The sequence below is a fragment of the Dryobates pubescens genome, chromosome 15, assembly GCF_014839835.1.
Source record: "Dryobates pubescens isolate bDryPub1 chromosome 15, bDryPub1.pri, whole genome shotgun sequence".
In the NCBI taxonomy this organism is placed as follows: domain Eukaryota; kingdom Metazoa; phylum Chordata; class Aves; order Piciformes; family Picidae; genus Dryobates; species Dryobates pubescens.
Genome location: NC_071626.1, coordinates 17,116,892 through 17,130,826, shown reverse-complemented (window position 1 = coordinate 17,130,826; position 13,935 = coordinate 17,116,892). Strand labels below are relative to the sequence as shown.

General features: G+C 40.6%; 1 protein-coding gene across 4 annotated transcripts in view; it reads right to left on the bottom strand.

The window, feature by feature from the left end:
* Positions 1–13,935, bottom strand: part of DENND5B (DENN domain containing 5B) — a 104,593-nt gene that overhangs the window by 55,051 nt on the left and 35,607 nt on the right. For 2 of the 4 annotated variants that reach the window (XM_054167628.1, XM_054167630.1), the window contains exon 2: positions 6,840–6,905. The exons of the other annotated variants lie outside the window; for them this stretch is intronic. In XM_054167628.1, coding sequence (XP_054023603.1) covers positions 6,840–6,905 — 66 coding nt within the window. The remainder of the gene's footprint in view (positions 1–6,839; positions 6,906–13,935) is intronic. 4 annotated transcript variants of the gene reach the window in all.

The window sequence follows — 13,935 nt, the reverse complement described above, 5'->3', positions numbered from 1 at the left end:
CTGAGGCTTCCGAGAGCTGGCTTGGGTAGCTTGCTTTCACTTGGTGTTTTTTCTCCCTCTGAAATCTGAAGGGCATTCTCACTTCCAACAGATGTTCTACTATTAAAAGTGACACAGAAAAGATACACACTCGGTCTGATCTTACCCTCCTACTCACAAAATCTTACTACAGTTGCAACACAACCTGCAGCATAGTATTTGCAGCATGGGCATTTATTGTTAAGAGAAAAATTACTGCTGGTATTTTATCAAAAAAGGCCCTGCCATTAGCTGAATTCTCCACCCTCTCTTACAGCTTGAACAGCCAGAGGTGCTGTTACCTAGATGCTGAAAAAGCACTTTCTCTCAAGTTTGTTAGAAACTGTCTTATCAATAAAGGGTCAATAAAAGGTATGAGCACCTCTCAGCTATTATAAATTATTCAAGGATTCATTATAGATCTTTTTAATATCACAAGTCCTGTGTGAAGATTAAACATTTATTTTTTCCACATCAAATTTCAAGGACAGATTTCTTCCACACAAAGAATCCAGCAGATACAAAGAGGAAGATTGAAACTAGACCTCAAGCAGAAATGCATCCAGTTATCAGCATATGAACAGTGATGTGGTTAATGGAGTTTTCACCATTGGATAGTATGCAACACAGTAATCAAAATCATAGAATGCATTAGGATGGAAGGGACCTTTAAAGGTCATCTAGTCCACCCACCCCTGTAGTTAGCAGTGACATCCCCAATTAGTTCAAGTTGTTCAGAGACCCATTAAGTCTGACCTTGAATATCTTCAGGGATGGGCCCTCCACCACCACCCACACAGTAAAGAACTTCCTCCTAATGTCCAATCTAAGTCTACCCTTCTCTAGTTTAAATCCCCTGCCCTTTGCCCTAGTGCTACATGCCCTTGTAAGCACTTGACCTTGTTGAACCTCATGAGGTTTACCTTAACAGAAGTTCTTAAAAATCTATTAATTATATTTCCATCTACCACACTTTTCTCAAGTATCAGGTTACTAATGTTAGGCTTACCACTGGGCCTTTCCTGTTCAGTTCCTTCCTCACCTGAGAGAGATGAATGGGATGAAAGTTCACAACACACAATGTTTTTCTCAAAACCTTACTTTGCACCCCAAAGCACCCTTTGGGACATCTTAGTGTTACCTATAGGCTTCTCAAAATAAGTTGCTGAAATAGACTTTGATTCAATTTATTTAAGAAATAAATCAATAAAAATCTTTATAGTTAAAGACAGATCCAGTGTTTGATTCATGTTTTTAATGAGAGGTTATTTTGGATGAAAAAAATATAATCGCTTGGCAAGCTCTAAAGGCAATCCAGAATTCCTGCAGAAACATTAAGCTACAGGTTACTAACCTCACTAACACCTCTCTGAAGTCAAGATGGATCATGGGAGTATAATTTGTGTTTGCTGAACTACACACCACAGGCAAACCTTCGTGCAGCTGGCATCCTCTGAGCGACATTGCAAAATCCACCACTCAGTGGTTACTCAAAGGTTTCTGAGGTCACAGCCATTTGGCACATGCCCTTTGCTCCTTGCACAACACAGTCCATACAATCATTTGCCTCAGGCTGAATTACTGCAGGGAAATGTCTGTAGAAACTGTTATTTGAAAGCAGAGCTTCTCAGTTTTTAATCTAGCGGAGCTCAGGATCTGCAGGTAATTGCGGAGAACACAAGGAAACAGAGAAAAATAGTGGCAGTTCACAAGGTAAAAATTACCCAGGCAAAGTTATAGCAAGGTTGAAAAACGTTTGTTGTACAAAATCCTTAACACATCTTCAGTGCAGAGAGCAGAACTGCCTCTCAAGGGCTGCAGTGCCAGGGCCGTTACAGCAGCACCTGCACAACAGAGGGCAGGTGGAGGAAGAAGAGGCTAAGGTGAGGCATTTTTTACATCAATGCCAGCCACCCACTTGGTTAAGAAGGGGAAGCGGAGGCTCATGCTGGAGCTCCCCTCCACAAGAACATGTGTAGGCAGGTGGAAATTCCTTCAGATGTAAGTCAGCTGTGCTGGGGCTGCAGCTCGCCCACTATAAGAGTCACTGCACCAAGTGAGCTTGAAGGCCAGGTGGAGGAGAGCTAACCAGCTCTTCCAACAGCACTTGCTTTCAAATGCACTCACAGATAAGGTTTAAAATATTTTCCTTCCCAAGATACCTGAATTTTTAAAATCTGAGCTATCTTTATACAACACCTCATTTTTAACACAGGATTTAGACACACTGCAGAATTATTTTTCTTCTAGCATCATGTGCTTAATTTTGGTGGATAACCATGGGGGAGAAAAGCTTCCAAAATGACATATTGTGCTTCAGAGAAGGAAAGAGCCCAAGATGATGCAACACTGCAGCCATACTTTCTGAGACAGAAATAAATGGAAATGTTAAGATGTGAGGAGCTCTGGCAGGGGAATCCAGCCTGCTTCTGAAATTGTTCAAGACAAACCAGGAATCCAGCAAAAGAAATAGAAAGAAACAACAAAATAGGAATAAAGAAACAACAAAATAGAAATAAAGAAACAACAAAATAGAAATAAAGAAACAACAAAATAGAAATAAAGAAACATGAAGGTATAAGCTAAACTGGCTTAAATGAAAAGACACGTCAAGGTTTAGCTGATTAGCCCATCACATCCATCAGGCTGGCTCAGATTTGCCACTAGCTGCTACAACAGTACAGAGCACAGGCTTTATGAAGACCCTCTCCATGCCTGGTTACAAAGCTTAGACTGAAGCACACAAAACCAGAGAGCATTACTCTATCCTACAGAACAGTGGAATAACCTCTTAGCTTGGTCCAGAGGTTCTTTGCAGAGGCATTAGAAATAAAGCTATCATGTCATCCACCAATTCCTGAAGTTTCACAAAACAAAAATCCCAACAAATGTATCCATCAAAAATTCTCTCTCCAGGCATGCATTTAAATACACTTGGCAGCATCTTTAATTCTTAGTAGCAGAGAGTAATTAATATGCTTGTCTAATCAAATAAATATGCATAAGCTTATTTCCTAATTAGACTTTCAATCTTTCTCACATCTGACACAGTTTACCCTGTAACTGAATGAGCAGAAAAGCAGATATCCAATGCTAAAATATCTTGGTTGCTTTTACTAAAGTTCAAAGAGCAATGTGGATGACTTCATTACATTCTCCATTGCTAACAACATGTGACTGCAAGAGTCCAAATTTCTTTGAAGGTTTCCTTTTTCATGACAAAATCATCTTGCTGTACTCTGGTGGATACTACCTGGGTAATCTCTACAGTTCAGAGGCACTCAGCAACTCTGCAGTTCAACGGTTGAGCCCTTCACAGGTTCTTTAAGGGCCAGTTTTATACCCTAGAAACATCTTTTGCTTGAAACAGATGACAGTCAACAACTAAATTGATTAATCACCTTGTAATGGCACATAACTGAAAGTGGGATTCCAGCAGCAATGCACATTAATAACACCATTTACTCCTTCCAATGCCTGTGCTCACTTAAAGATTCCAAAGAAACTGGAGAAGGCTGTGTGCTGGCATGCTCAGGAGAGCCCTGCCTCTGGCACATATAAGACATGGCAGCTCAAGAGGATGTGGCTCTGTGTGCTTAGATTGAGTGGGACAGCAAACCACCCAGCTTTCACCTAAATAACTTCCATATGTACATGTAGATAGAGGGTTACATGCCTGGTAGCTTTATTCCTGTATTTGGTGGCACTGACTAAGCTTGTGGTGGAGCAGAGAGGGCAGCTCCTGGATGGTACTAGGTGCTCTCTTGCATTTCAGCTGTCTGGCATTAGAGCAGCAATGGGGGACTTTAGATACATGTCAGTCTGCTCAAAGGTATTTAGCAAGCAGACCTGGAAGGCTTCTCCCTTGACAAATATCCTCCTCTCCTAGTTTGGTGCCTCAATTGCTACCTAATCCTACCAGATGAAGTTGTACTTATTTCCAAGTTAGGGCAAAAACTGCATCACTGGGGATATAAGAGTGGGAAGGCCTTGAGTTTTTTTGCTGATTTTGTTGCTGAATATCCTTCATAACATTTCCCCCATAAACCACCTTCCCTTCTTGACAGGCAGCATCTGGACCCAGTGGAGGGGAACCAGGTGTATTGCAAATAAATCACTCTAATCATGAAAAATCTGTGTTTCAATCAGATCTTGGACACTGTTGCAAATGCTCTTACAGTTGTTTGGATGACAGATATGTCTAAAATGTTTTGTTTATGAAGTACAAGCATTGCTTTAAGACATCCAACTTCCCCAAACCAGCAGTAACAGTGTTCTAGTAGGGTGACAACATGGATTAATTTTATTAAGTCAATAGCACAAACAGCTTACCTTTACAGAGTGTTTGCAAGGTTTGCATTTTACTATTCCAGTGGTTTAAAAAAACACATAAATTTAAGGCAAAACATGAACACAAAATTACTTCCCCCCGCCCCCATAATCAGCGATCATGAGACAAAAGAGGAGAGCCAAGAAACCACACTGAAGTGAATCAACTGGTCATTAGCTTGAAAGGACACAAGATCATACCCCCCACACAAAGCTGCGTCCTGGAAAAGTTATGCAGGGTAAGCTTTTAGAGGAGATACCTAATTCAGGAAAGAAATAGTGCAAGGATACAGCAGAGTGCAGCCTGCATGTCAGGGTGAAACGTCATCATTTGGCCAAACTAGCAGGAAACACCTTGTCTCTCATGGAAATGGGATGAGAGATGTGAACCGTAACAGCCAGCTCCACACTGACAAGCAGCTGGAAGAGAACCATAGGGAGAAAAAGAACTTCTTGGCAAATGTGAGGAAAGGGATCTAGACTGAAGGGTACCTGATACTATCAGCTATAGGCCTAGGTAGTTCTGAAATGTGGAACTCATGCATGGGAAAGAAAATTTATCTAGCTGTTATTCTAGACAAATAGTGACTTTTCATTATCTCTGCTATGTGCTTTTAAGTGCTTGCTTGCTAGCTTTCAGAACAGGATTAGCAAGGCACATTAAAATTGAAGCAACTATCAAATGTGAATTGAATCCATATTCTAAAACATTAATTGCCAGATAACAGCACTATGAATACAGACAGAATCACCTCATCTGCCGTGTGGTACCCATTCATGCAACCAGCACATCTCACAGGGTACGCTGCCTCTCAGAGCTTACAGGATATTTTCAGGATGCTTTCAGGCTATTATTTATTTTAAATCATTCAAGTACTTTTCCAAATTGTGTAAAAAGTTCCACTTCAATTGGATACTACATCCCATGTCATGGTGTTTTTAAGCAACTTGTGGCTTCACTTTAAGGTGCTCAGTTTTAAAGGGCCATTCAGTTTCAGTTTAAAAGCAAATGGTGAAGCAAGAGATGCGAGATGGAGGAAGAACGGTGTTAATTTCATTTCAAAATGAGAAGATGTCTCAAAATTAGAAAATAAGCCTGATCTGTGTTTGAGATGAAGGCTAAAATTACCATATGAAGGCTAAAAGTGGCCATATTTTAAAATGTAGCCATCTTAAGATTTAAGCAGATCCAGTTTAATTAATTATCACAGCTACACAGGCATACACAAACATGGTCCAAATAAGCAGCAGCGCCCTCCATCCACATTCTCAGGTCCAGAGAATGCAAGCTATCTGCCACTCTTTCCAGGCTCTGGAACATTGACAGGAATGCTTGTGACCACAGAGATAAAAATATCTTTTATTCCTTTAGAAGGAACATCCTAGGAGCATGATTATGCACGGTGTCAACCTCTCTGAAAGCTCTTTCTAATTGAAAGTGTTCAGCACATCCAGCTATGTGGTTTCCCTGCAGGTTGAACTTTGCTAAGCGCTGGATACCTGGATGACCCTGTACAAGAAGCAATAAATGCACACCATCCAAGTGACAAAACAGGAACAGTAGTGCTTAGTTGGGGAGCAACTAAAGCTATCAATTTAACTATTTAAATCTAGGTAGTGCAGAAGCTGTCCTCTGCTGCTTTTCTTCTGTGCCTCAGCATGACACCAAGGTGGCAGTGGTAGGCAAGCTGGAGATCAAGGAGATTAACGCAGAGGCATTATTCCTGATCACACAGTCTCATAATCTTACAGCAAAGGAGGGAGATCATCTGAAAGGGATGACCAGGACAAGGTAGACAAAATAGTTTTCATCTCAAAAATTTTAAAATCTGAATTGTCTGTGAGATGGGGGTGACTTTTTGTGAGGGCAGGAGAGCAGGGTAGAGTCTGACCTACCACTTGCATGTCAATATGTAAAGGAATTGACGGAATTTCTAAGCATGTAGCCATATCAATACATCTAAATTATTTGCACGGGGGGTGGTTTTGTGCCTGTGTGGACCTCACTAATATTGCTATTTAAATCTAGACTGCAAAACATCCTTCCACAAGGAAGGTGTCAGGAACCTTTGGATCTCTGTGGCAGAAATCAGTGAAGATGGACCTTCCAGTATTCTTTGTTCACAGATCTATGTAACTAGTTGGATTTCTGGGTAAGTATCCTCTAATATGGCCTCATACAATCATACAAGATGCTGTTCAGTCTTTACCAAGACCACAAAGACCGAGCATATCATATATCCATCAAAATACCTGATACCACTAGTGGCATTTTGTTAGAGGGGGGGAAGCACATCTGCCAAGAGAGCTTCAAGAAACAAAAGAAAAAATTACCAGATATTGATTTAAATTAGGTAAAAGGATGAAAAGGTCCAGGAGTCTTGGTTTTGAATTCTGACCCATAATTTGATTCAAGAGGAGCTGGAAAATTGAAAATAAAGAGATAGAGAGGGCTGATGATTGGGAGGTTTTTATCCTTAACCCCTCATTACCTGAGGTTTTGTCTGTAGTATCTGAGCTCTTGCCATGAAGATCTGCTTCTAGCCATTTGTACAAGACTACACAATGTAACAGAGATAAAAACAAAAACAAGTATGAACAACATGAAAGGATATACAAATGTACTGGGGAAGGAAAAAAAAATGTGAAATTAAACATGAAACACTCCCCACTGCAACCTCTCTTCCCCCCGCCGCAGGCCAAGGGTAAATCCACATGATAAATAGAACCCTCCATGCCTGTATGACTACAAAGGTGTTGAACATGATGACAGACATTGTAGAAATACCTGTCAAAATTAGTAACAAGATTAAATTCTCAGCACTCCAAACAGTATGCTGCCATACAGTTCCCTGATTATGAAAGGCATCTTTGATCACTCAGCAAGCAATTCCAGAGCCTGTGAAACGTAGGCAGGGGAAATCTACCAGTTCTTTAAGTGATGGGAACTACACCAAAGAAGTTACTTTCAGCATTACACTGTTAGCTGTTACACCTCCAGTGCTGTACTGCGTGCCATTTTCAGGACTTATTCAGGTTACCTCATAGCTTTGTTCATCACTTCTGTCTCACAATAGGTGCTATTTTTAGACTACAACTTTAATACATAAGCTATGTGTAGAACTTGGATGGATAATTTTAATCCCCTCCAGTAACAGCTACCCCAGTAGGCACTTCTAATGGAAGTGCTACTAGCATGTCTGAGGTTTCTTCCAGCTAGTTTGCTCATCTTTTTCTTTTTTTTTCTTTTCTTTTTTTTTTTTTTAATGCTAGAATAGAATAGAATAAACCAGGTTGGAAGAGACCTCCAAGATCATCAGGTCCAACCCATCAACCAATCCAACCCACCTAAACAACTAAACCATGGCACCAAGCACCCCATCAAGTCTCCTCCTGAACATGTATTCTAACCTCCAATGATGATGACTCCACCACCTCCCCGGGCAGCCCATTCCAATGGGTAATCACTCTCTCTGTATAGAACTTCTTCCTAACATCCAGCCTAAACCTCCCCTGGCACAGCCTGAGACTGTGTCCTCTTGTTCTGGTACTGGCTGCCCGGGACAAGAGAACATCTCCTGCAGAAACACACAAATGTGTTTGCTGACGCCATATGATTCTGTCACCACAAGTCCCATCAGTACACTGCACAAACGCACTACACAATCCTTCTCTATTTTTATATGCCTGGGGTGTGTCATTCAGTTTCCAGGTGTACATTCAGAGTATTTCCACTATGCCCTCCTACTTGAGCTGTTAATCCAGGCATCAGTTTAGAGGATGTGGATAATTCTGCCAAGGCTGTTCCTGGGAAGGTAGCCCTCAGCAGAGGGCACAGGATCTCTGTCAATAAAGATTTTTAGATGTGAATTTGTGTTTTAGGATAATTTTCTCATTTCTCTAGGATGCACCTGAAGATAAGCCACATTCATATCTGTAGGACGTTTTTTGTTCCATTTCAGATGTCTTAAGCTATTCCAGTCTACTTTTGATCTGTTTGAATTAAAAAGTTGCATAAATATTTAAAACTTAAGGAAATGAAACAAGCAATTGCCAAAGCTGGAGACTTCCCTTGCTAATGGTCCAAACCCACAAGGCTATTACAAGCTTGTCTGTCAGGTGGCCCTCACAGCTTTCCCCAAAGGTGCTTTACAACATTATCAATTCACAGGGAAGTTGGCACTGAACTTCCATTGACTTAACCACCACTTCTGCAATAGGAAGAATCAAAAGGAAAGATGTAACAAGTCTTCGATGGATGCATAGCTAAATGAACTGGGACAGGTTCTGGTTTTGCCATCCATCTCAGTATTTTGACCACTTATCATCATTGATCATATGGCTAAAGGGTCACAAAACTTCTGTAAAAATTCCTGCACAAGAAATCAGGTGACAGAGGGTCACTGCCAACACTGACATAAGTAACAGAGCTACAAACAATGTTGTACAGCCTAATTACTCATACAAACACAATGTAATATGGAATGGAATACAATGGAATACAAGTATTGCCACAAACTAATTACACTTAGAAAAGGCTCAGTATCTAAAAAACCCATTTAAAAAGCTTTGTTCATCTGTAAGAGTTATTGCACAAGTCTAAATACAGAAGAAAATGCTCTAACATGAAGCAGTTTAGTTTGCCACCATCCCTTCCTTCTGACCTTGATTAAAATATTTAACTATCTGCCTACAGAGTAACATTATACAGCATCAACACTGTCAGCTTCCTAAAATAGCCCCAAGTTCCAGCTGCCAACAGGCCACAGATGTCCCACTAGCAAAGAAGTATGAATTACACCATCACTTTTACATCAAATTGAATTCTAATTTGTCAAACCCAGAAAGTCATGGTTTGGGTGATTTATTTTTTGGAGTGGGGTGGAGAGAGTTTGATATCAAACAGCTACCTGAGGCATGATGCTCCTACACTATTACCTTGGAGTCTGTCCCCAAAGGCAGGAAACAGTAGTGTGGGTTTAACAGTGGACTTACCTTTCCAAATACAGGAAACTATTTATACCTCAGGTCTTTATTTTCTCTAGAAGTCAAGGGCTGTTCATGCTGCCAGCCTGCCTTTCCAAGGTTGGGCTCCCAAACCACTCCTAGGCAGCATACAGAATGCATGCCCTGGAAATCCTTAGTCTATTCTGCTTATTTACAGCAAGTAAATATCAAGCAGATTTGAATGTGGGATCAATTAGTATTTTTATTAATAGATAAAACAATGTAAGCAATTATTAAAAGTTCATTTAAATTTGTCTCTCATACATTCTTATTCTTAAATGGCCTGCTAACCTTTTTGGTTACACAACAAATGAACAGCATTCATAAGCATATGGAAGTGAAGGGTATGAAATCCATCTCTCAGTTCCCAGAGAACACTAACAATATGAAAGATTTTCAAGCCAAAGCAAGAGACCAACTCAGGTCCTTAAGCACAGCAAAATGACAAAGCTCATCAGGTGAGGGGATCCCTGGCTTTGGAGTAACTGGCACCTTCAGGCTTGGGCTGAACTGCCAAGGTAGTGAAAGCATTTTAGATGCTGTAACATCCTCTGTGATGTTTGGATGGCTCCCTGCTCACTGCAAATCCCATTTCCCACTCCTTGTCTCACATGTTCACCTTCCTTTTCAGACTGAATGCAGAATGAAGTACCCAGTCACACCTTTTGCAAAGGCTCCCATTCGTGCTTGTTCTTTCTACTCATTTACTAGGGCAGGACCAAGACCAAATGTGCCTAACTTTGGTGTTAAAACATGACATAGTTTTCACTTCAATTACATGAAGTAGAAACATTCCCTTGTGTAGCACAGACTGATTTTGTTTAGGGGTTTTTGAGAAACTACTGTTTAAGCTGCTACCAGTAAAGAAGTGTTCTTATGAACACAGTCTCTAAGAGTCAGTCTTCTGCCAGTTTTCAACAACTAAATTCTTTCAGAAGAAAAGACAAAAGCTTTCTGCACATTGAGAAGCCACAAGAACCCACAGGCAAGGCTTGAAGTTACCACAGCTCCCAGACAGAGAAGACTGGTGAGCAGGAATGAAGATGCTGGCAGACAAGGGCCCATTGGCCACACAGCCATGTTGGTCCTTAAAGCTGATACTCCCACTTGTAAGCTAACCAGGAAACCACTTCAGTTTGGAGATCGCTCTCAGATGCTTCAACCCAGCTGTGCTACAATAATTGAACACCAACATAGTGCTGCAAACGCTTCTATTGTGGGCAAACCTGCCACTGAAAGAACAAGACATTTATACAACATGCTGAATGATGCTCTGGAAAAAGAAAAAACAACAAAACAACAATGGAGTTTTGTCAACTTTTAGGTGACATCTTTGCAAGAACCTACACGTCTTGCTTAACACAACCTGCACTTAGAAACTGCTTGAAGAACAGGTTGCTGCCAGTGAGTTTACACAAAGGCTCATTAAGAAGCTGTTGGTGCACAGTAATTGCACATCCAAGCCACGTGAAAAATAGTCCTTGTTCTTAAGTAGATCATGACTAGTTAGATATACCTTTAGATGTTTTCCTTTGCAGCAGAGCTCTGCATACTTCAGAAAAAGCATAAACAACCAGATTTATGATTTCTCGTGGCTGACCATGTTTGGGCCAGTTTCCGAGTCTACTGAAAATGCAGAAAGCTGAAACACAGACTTAAACACCACCCCACAGCAAAGTCTCAGGATTCAAGTTCACAGGCATGGACCAACAGCAATCTCCACGTGCAAACTAGACTACAGGTGGAACATACAAAGTACAGCACCATTTCTAACTCACCTCTAGATTTACTTCAGACCCCTACAAAGGCTAGCCAGGAAACAAAAGCCTTTGCCTTCCCTTAGTGCCTTGGGGAGTATTACATGCAAAGCATCTCTACAAAGGTAGATTTCCATCAGGAAGGCCAGAAAAGTGCATATTTTGCTGATTATTTTAGTGTCCTGCTAGTAGAGATGAGAGCAGCAGAGAACAGAGATCTAAATAACCCTAAAATTACTTGGCATTTAAGCATTTTCTCTTTACCACTAATTCATTCATGCTTTAGTGCCTGGATCCTAAGTTGATTGGCACACTAAAAACACATAGGTAGAAAGCATGTAATTGCTGTTCTAATTTTTAAATTAAATGTGAGTTATCAGTGACTACAGAGAGGCTACTTCAAAACCAAAGCATTTAGCATCACTCCAAAGAGGCAAAAGAGCCTCCTGGCCATTGCACACAACTGTTATTTCTGCATGAGATGTGATACAGTATTTCACACTTTCATTTTGCACAAAGGGGAATTTTAAGGAGTTAAATAGAATGGTTCACATAATGGAGCCAGCCATACCACGCTGCTGTGGAGACTTCAGTAACCATCTGAGCATACATTAGAAACAGAATATTTCACACTGAGCAGATCAAGGCTGGATTAGGCATGGACTGCACCATATCTGAACACATTTTAGTACCTATGGTTTCTGAGCATACCAAGGTCTGGGAGGTCTATTAAATGCAGGGGAGTGCATGCAAAAGGAAACAGAATTAACAAAATGTATGGCTGTAGCAACACAGCACTGAAACCAATGGTGTCTTGGTGAGACAATTCAATCTGATCATCCTATTACAGAAAACAAGAGCATAATAATGTTGCACAGAGAGAATTTTTATTCCTTCAAATCAAGGAGTCATGGTGTGTGAGGATGGGTTTCAATCATCCCCACCCACATCCCTTATAAAACATACACCTAGCAACTGAAGAGCATTGTCCCATGTAAGAGAGTGCACAGGTATATTGTATTCACAACCATGTATGTGCATGCTCCCTATGTAACAAAGACAGGGAACTAGCAGGAACATTGTTACAGGTCCAAAAGCTCTTCCCTGCACCTGGGGCTCTTCCCATTCTCCACAAAATAGCCCAAGCAACAATAGATACATTCCTCAAACCTGAACACCAGCTGGCTCATAACTCCTCAAAGCACTATGGCAGTATCAGGAGTTCCTGCATTGCTCCCACAGGACTAGAATTCCCATCTTAAATCAGACAGGATACACACAACCCAGATTAAAGAGACACAGGCATTTGCATATCTGTTCAGGGTTTGACAGCATTCTGGTGATTTATTCTGTAACATGCAAATACACTGAGAGCATCCCTGATGGATACTTCCTTAATGCAAATGTTAACAGGTCTGTGTCTTTTGGATTAAATATTTACATTAAGAAAGCAAATTTTCCATATATACTTACATAGGAAGCACACACAAGAGGAAAGAACTAAACTACAAATATTTGTGACAACAAATGATGCAGATTTCAGCAGTTAACCAGCTGCTAGCAGTAAGGTATGCAGGGGATAGCTGAGCACAAGTATTACTGGATATTGCTTAAATAGAGCCTGCAGTTTTTATTACCAGGCTGAAAAATAGACCTTCTTGTAAAGGACTGTAAAATGATTCACCAGTATTAGATTACCACAGACTATAATGAATATTTCAAGGGCTTCACATGTATACAGTGAATCAGCCCAAGTGTCCAAGCTGTCAGATGATAAGCGATGCATGTGGGGAACAGTATTCTCCTTTGAAATCAAAAAGGCTATGCACATACATGAGATTAGAGGAATCTGAGCACTCACACACATCCTACAGATGCAAATTAAAGAGTCATGAAAGAATTACCAAAAAATTCAAACCTCTGGCTAAGTTTACTTACAAGCCAAAACAACAAAGCTTCCAAAATACATTCCTTTTGCCTCTGAAAAACAGAACACCATCCTGGGCTTTGAATTCAGCAAGGTTTACTCTATTCATACTGATATGACAGCCTGCATGTGATACAGAAATAGGAAACTTCAATCTCAATCTGTGTTTTGTGGCATAAGAGTATCAACTGATAAACAGCCTGAAAAATTGCTTGTTCTGGCAAAACCTTTCTCAAATTAATCCTTCCCAAAGAAGCAAATTTTTTTGCCATGTGTCCCAAAGATCTGAACATATTGGTGTGTTTACCTCTCTCACCTTTCCTGCTGCCTTTGTTATACTGGTGTTTTCTGACAAAACTGGTTCAGGCTACAGGTTAGTGATGAGCCCCATTTCATTCAGGTCACTGATACTTTCCACTTTGCAGTGGAATCCCACTGTGTCACTTGTAACAATCCCACGGTGGCACTATCCCATATCACTTTCCCACCTCTACATTGCTTCCTCTATATGCAGAAAGGTCAGGATTTTGATGCAGCTCACTGAGGTAGATCTTGAGCAGCTGACTTAATGGCAGCAAAACACAACTCCTTCTCTGGTTTAGACCAAAGTGCAGTCACCCTACCCAAACCGTAACACACAGACTCACATGACTGCAGAAGTCATTCAGGTGAACTCTCTGACATAGGTTTGCACTTTTTAAGGCAAACAACAACATTGCTTCATCTCCTTGATGGTCAGGGCACATTGAAGAAGCCATGCAATCAACTTTGTGTAAAATAACTTGTGTTTCCTAAGCCTTTTTACTTTCTGCTTTGAAAATACATTTCATCACAACCTTATGTCAACCTGTAGAAGCAAAAGCACTTCTTTCAATACAGGTTCTGTCCTTTCATTAT